The sequence below is a fragment of the Gadus morhua genome, chromosome 13 (assembly GCF_902167405.1).
Source record: "Gadus morhua chromosome 13, gadMor3.0, whole genome shotgun sequence".
NCBI classification, from domain to species: Eukaryota; Metazoa; Chordata; class Actinopteri; order Gadiformes; family Gadidae; genus Gadus; species Gadus morhua.
Window position 1 is genome coordinate 15,252,909 of NC_044060.1, and position 6,817 is coordinate 15,259,725.

At 43.9% G+C, this 6,817-nt stretch overlaps 1 protein-coding gene across 1 annotated transcript in view; it reads right to left on the reverse strand.

The window, feature by feature from the left end:
• The window catches only part of nxph4 (neurexophilin 4), a 37,963-nt gene extending 31,380 nt beyond the window's left edge, over window positions 1-6,583 (reverse strand). Inside the window, exon 1 of the mRNA XM_030373639.1 lies at window positions 6,081-6,583. Within this exon, the coding sequence (XP_030229499.1) occupies window positions 6,081-6,134 (54 nt within the window). The 5' untranslated portion in view covers window positions 6,135-6,583. The remainder of the gene's footprint in view (window positions 1-6,080) is intronic.
• Between the last annotated feature and the right edge of the window lie 234 nt (window positions 6,584-6,817).

Genomic DNA, 6,817 nt, shown 5'->3' on the forward strand with positions numbered 1-6,817 from the left:
TCAGGTCACCGAATAGTTTGGTGGAATCCCATTCTATGAATATGAATACACGCTACCCTCTTCTTCTGTTATCGCACTGGGGCAGCTCAGGCGTGTTGCAGTCAAAGAACTCCCGGTGCCTCTCTCTCTCTCTCTCTCTCTCTCTCTCTCTCTCTCATACCTCCTAACTGAATCATTGAAACCTGCCTTGAGATTAAAACAATAAGAGTATCCGGTTTCATCCGGTGTGATAATGACGGAGCCTGACGGTGCTCGAGTGTGCGCTCAAGGCCGGTGTGCTCTCCGATAGGGAGGACGCCGTTCCCTGTGTGAGCCATCGTTTTGGTATTTTGCGGGTGACCGTTCTCCAACGGCACGCTCCTCCAAGGCTTCCACGCTCACAGACGTGCTCCTTCTATTTATTATCCTTCAGATACTAAAGCAGCCCAAAATAAGCCACCATTACTTTAACCATAGCCAGAACTATCAGCACTCAGAACGTCAAGGTGTTTTGGTAAATGTCGTGGCAAATGACATCATCACCTGTCCCTAATGTAAGCCAATCAGACTAAAGAGTGCCAATTCTAATAATAATCTGAGACTACTCCTGAGATGGGAGATACTTCTGATGAACCCACACTATAAATATTTAAGAGTTGTCTGTTAAATCTGCTTTTGTCTCAAAACCTCATCACTGACTGTCGGCTGTTCATTTTCTTTAGCTACCAGCCATTGATATCCAGCTGAATGTTTCGTCTTCACGGTGTGGTGGTTTAAAGTAATCTCTTTGCCGTTTGCTGCACTACCCCTATTCTCATGAATACCTTTCTCCCTCTCTCTATATATCTCAAACATACCTATCTCCCTCTCTTCATATCTCACCCATACCTTTCTCCCTCCTTATATATATATCACCCACACTTCTCTCCCTCTCATCATATCTCACCGATACTTCTACTGGCTCCTTTATGTCTCACAAATACTTCTCTCCTTTTAAGCTTACCTAATACTCTCTCTCTCTCTCTCTCTCTCTCTCTCTCTCTCTCTCTCTCTCGCTCTCGCTCTCCCTCTCCCTCTCCCTCTCTCTCTCCTTGTCTCCATGGGCCCTTCCCCCTCAGGGCCATACACCTTGAGGTTACTTTCAATGAGACTCTCCACAGGATCAGGTGGAGAAGAGGGATGCTCTCTCACAGCTCTCTACGGGACGGCAGTGGGCAGTGGGGAGGAATGACACGACACAAACTAAATCTGCCAGGCCATGTCTACAACGGCCATGTCTCTTCAATTGGGTTAAAATTGAAAGTGAGAAAATGGGCAGATGTCAAAACAGATAATTATGACAAGCGGAACTGTGATGATAAATAATCAAGCCAATGTACATTGCACACTCACACACACAAACACACACAAACAAACACTCAATGAAATAAAATGTATTATGCAATAGTGAGGGTTGCATTTGATCCAAGGCAATCATTAACATCACCACATCAAACGTAAACAGCTGGCTATGGAACCAAATAAAATAATGAATACATGTAGAGCCCCATAGTTCCTGAGGTTCTCTCTACCACGTTAGGCATTCTGTCCATGGACTTCCCCCTTCAGAATATTTTCACTCTTCGCTATCTGAACCATAAAAATAATAACAGGGCCCTTTCAATAATTGTAGACATAATGTTCCCTTGCTTGAAACTTCAGGCATAGTCGACCTGTCAGTCAAAGTGAAGGTGCGCCCGTTTTCTACGCTGGAATTTATATTTCTGCTCCCACTGCAGACGGCTGTCCTCTGGCAGCCTATTGCCGGCAGCAGACCCAAATAAAATAGAGCTCAGGTTATGTTACGCGTGTAGAAGTCGTCGTGTTGCCTTACTCCCACGGTCGGTTGAAAGCTATACAATATCTAGAACGGTGTCACTTTGCAATGGTGTTTGTGCAATAATATTTATAACGACGACGTGTGTGAATGTCGAGCAGGGGATTGTACAGCAGTCTCATTGTGACCGTACCGTAGGTCGCAAAGACACAATTTTTCCCAACAAATTTTGAGAAATATACATGAGGTGAAGTATGTTCCCCTTGCTCCAATTCAGGCCTGGTACAGCTATTGGTACAAATTATTCACTGCACCCATGGTTTTAAGTAATGGATCGTCAAAATGGGTCACATGAATGGCCGTAGTGTTATTGCCATGGATCTGTATAACAGGACAGACGGAATAAAATATATTAATATATATCTTTGTTTAACTTTGTATCACGCTGTGCAAAAAAATTAATCCATTAAAACACTGTATGAATTTGTGTCATTTTTTTAAAATGTTTGAGGTTAAAGTATATGCTTTGATCTCCGGAGAACATTTTGTTGAGAGGCGATAGATAGCAGTAATGTGATTGCTTCTCTAATAGTGATTCCACAGATTACACATCTAATCGCTTTCCGTGAGCAGAGAATATAATTTGCAAAGATTACAGAAACAATTGTGTGCCCAATGTGCATGCATGTGGAGGAAAAAAAAAACAGGCACTGGTTTCCAGAGAGACGAGGAAGGGAGATTGACAGACATATAGAGACACAGACTGCCACCTGACTTGGAAGACAACCACCTGGAAGTGTGACAGGAAGCATCTGACACGGCTGCTTGTGATTTCACGCGCTTTCACCACGATGCCAGGGAAGACATGTGTGATTCACTTGCATATCAAGATGAGGAGTGCCCGCACACACACACGCACACACACACACACACACACACACACCCCCACCCCCCCACACACACACACACACACACACACACACACACACACACACACGCAAACAAGTACACGCATACACCCACACGCACACGTGCGTACATTCACAAGCGAGCCCAAGTACGCAGGCACAAAGTCATACACAAATGCACGCACATACACGTACACACACACACATACAAACGTCACATGTGTACACACACACAAACACACACACACACACACACGCACACATACACGAACACACACACACACACACACACACACACACACACACACACACACACACACACACACACACACACACACACACACACACACACACACACACACACACACACACACACTAACATTTATAGCGACAGATAAAGTGTTTGTCTGTCAAACACTTTATCTGTTACTGACAGGGGGATGCAATGCAAAGCTGTTGCAAAAATATGATACCTGAATACAAAATAAACAGGTATATAGATACATATATATTTATAGATATATGCATATATATAAATATATAAAATTATATATATATATATAAATGCATAACAACATTAAGGTTGCTCTGTGTCTGTAATATCCCTGAGGTATATAGCTAGTTGTTTTATGGGGGGAGGATAAGAGGATTTTAGTCTGGTTGAAATGCTGGCTAATGTTATTGTTCCTGCTGGGAGCAGATGAGAGGAAACCAGTGTTTCACACGTCTCTCCTTCCCTAGTGGTGTTTTTTAAACCTGCATACCGGTGGGTAACACAAGGCAACAAAACAAAGGCTTACTACAATTCTGGACATCAAATGAAGCACTGACACAATACGTATACCTATATGTATATATACTTTTCTTCGTTGTTTGTACTAAACAAAATGTTTTTGCATGAATAGGAAGTGATTTAGAATTGTTTAATAGTAAACAATGCATAGTGACCATTTAGCGTTACAAGGGGACATATATAGCGGCCAAACCCAATAAAAAAGGTCAGAGTCAATGAAATCGGGTTATTACATTTTCCCACGGGATACCATTTCCCCATCCCTCTCTTCCTTCCAACGTCATCAATCAGCGTTTCTAAGATGTCATTACATGGGAGCCACTTGTGTAAGTAACAGACCATACTGTGCTATATTGCAGCTGAGGACGAATTAAGTTCAGGGACAAGACACTGTGGGTAATTAATGGTATTCTCTTTGTTTCCAGTGTAAACTGCTCCATTTTGTTATATTCCATTATTTTCCCATTGCATCAATTCTATTATTTCTACTCTCAATTCATTCATTGCATCCTTAAATCGACACTTCTATTCATTTATCAAGAACATATATGTTTTTGCCTTCTTGACCAATAAATGTCCAATAAACCACCATTACACAAATCCCTGAACAAAATTGAAATGAATGAACCCCAATCGAGAACGTGACAAATGCACATTACCAGGGACACATCTTTGCATTTGCGCATGCGACTAGCACGGTCTAACAAGGAGTCCTTTAAAACAATAGAATGCAAGCTGTACATTTTTCTAGGATAGCTCCGCAGTGGCAGAAATGCCATGATTTGCATTCAATCTTCAGAATAAAGCGCAGGTGTGTTATGACCCGTCAGAGTGGAACCTAACCTCAATCTGCAAAAGTCCACAGCCATGTTCCTGTTACTTCCTAAACATCTCCCAGCCTCTCTCCCTTTCTCCTTTTTTTTATCACATGCTAAAAACACCCACAAGCACTTACATTTCATACATGGAAGGAATGCTATCGACAGGGGGCCACTAGACGATCCGGCTAGCAGTGGTAGCTAGGCTACCACCCCACCCTTCACTGTACAGTGCCAGCACCCACGGCGGCACTGCACTCACTCACCAATCAAGTGATATCCCAGTAACTAATAAGACTTGTTTTTTTCACTTGGGGGGGGGGGGTGTTGTTTAACAGTTTTAAAAATAGATGACATGAACACTACAGTCCTGCCAAAGCCTTTTGGCACATTAAAATATGCTTTGGTAAAATCAAAGTAGAAAAAATTCAAAGAAGAAAGTTACCGGATACTATGTTGTGTGTGTGTGTGTGTGTGTGTGTGTGTGTGTGTGTGTGTGTGTGTGTGTGTGTGTGTGTGTGTGTGTGTGTGTGTGTGTGTGTGTGTGTGTGTGTGTGTGTGTGTGTGTGTGTGGAGAGTAAGTTACGATGAGGGAATGCTTTGTTAAATGAAGGGGAAGGGTAAAGGTTGGGATGAAACAGGTTTCTGTTTTCTTTTTTAGGTTTTCTCCATTGTGGTCAAAATAGACGACGCCTAACATTACATACGCCGTTCCTCATCATCAGTAATATCAACATATTTACAATTTTGTGTGTTAATAACCTGACTCACTGAGGATGCACCGAGGGGGGGGGGGGGGGGGGGGGGGCACTCTGATCCACCATCCTGGAAACAGTGTCCCTGCACAGTGACCCTGACACACACAGACCCGCACATAAGCATGGAACTAATGGATTTCTTGGTTGAAGTGGTACAGATGTAGGCCTATCAAAAAAGGGACGACAGATCGGCTCTCTTTTAACAGTCTGTGTGGCTCAAGGTGGAGCACACCATACATCAAACAGAAGAAAAGGTTTCACCCACTTTAACGCGCGTAAACTTGGATGGTGGAGAGAGACACGCGTACGACAGCCGTACTACATACGGGCGTGCAACCAGCGTGAAAAAATAGAATCACCATCACCATCAGCATCATCAGCATCAGCATCAGCAGCAGCGGCTCATAACTAGGCTATGGTTTGTGCCCTGGCGATGCGCAGACCGGAGAGATAATACAAAAAGCCGAGGGCGGGTTTAACTTCACACGAGAAATCAAGAGGAAGTTGCTGCGAGCGCAAATAGATTAATAGATAAAGGGGCTGCTTAACTTCACTGGGGCTAAAAAATAAAAAGCAATTGTACAGCATGGCTGGGCGGTGAGTCAACGAGCAGCCTTTTTATATGCGCTGCTGGAAACGCGCACAAGTCTGATTGCAGGAGCGCAGCAGCGCATGGACAAAAACAGTGCCAACCGGTACCCTGGATGTGTGAAAACACAAATGCTTCACATGCTTCTCGTCAGAATTAATGTGGCAACAGTATGTGTAATTTTGTTATTTTTATATTAGAAGGAGTAACGAAATGTGAACTACTTTAAAATAACTTTGATGTTTTTTTGTGTGCAGATTCCACCAAATGGAATCTTAAAATATTTTTATTGTGAGCCAAATATGTTTCGTTGAATTATCGGAATTCATCTTTTGGAACTCGGGACCCTGTGCGTTTAAATCTATCCACTAAACACTGAACATTAATGTGCAAGCCATGCTTGTAAAGGCAACATTTACCTTTCGTAGAATCCACTGGCCGATGATAACTAGGGTCCAACCGAGTACCTTCATCTCACCTTCAGGAGTAGGACCACCCTGAAACTACGGGTCTCCTTGTCTTAACATATAAAGACAACAGCGCACGGTCGGCGCGGAATCCAAGGAACCCAAAACAAGGCGCCGAAGACGGGGATCGCCTTAAAAACCACACGGCTCAAGTTCCTTTATAGTTTACACGGTCAATGTCACAGCGATTGTAGTAGGCAAACTTTTATCAGACGCGTGAGTCTTTCCGGCATGCTTCACGTGGCGTATCCATTGCGCGTCCGCCCGGGCTGGAGAACTGGAAGTTTGTGAAGAGATATAACCTTGCGCGCATGGAGAAAAATAGGCGATATTACGCTGGATCACCTGCGCGTCTTCTAGTGCGCTGGGCTACTCACTGCCTGAGTGCTCGGTGTGGAGAGGGGGATTTGGAGTTGAATGCATCTTTCTCTCTCTGTCTCTCTCTCTCTCTCTGTCTCTCTCTCTCTCTCTCTCTCTCTCTCTCTCTCTCTCTCTCTCTCTCTCTCTCTCTCTCTCTCTCTCTCTCTCTCTCTCTCTCTCTCTCTCTCTCCACCTCGCTTTACTCTCTCCCTCTCTCTTCCTCTCCCTCTCTCACCCCCCCTCTCTCTCTCCCCCCCTCTATAACCTCCTCCCCATCCAGCTCTCTCCCCCGCCTCTCTCTCTCTCTCTCTCTCTCTCACACACACACA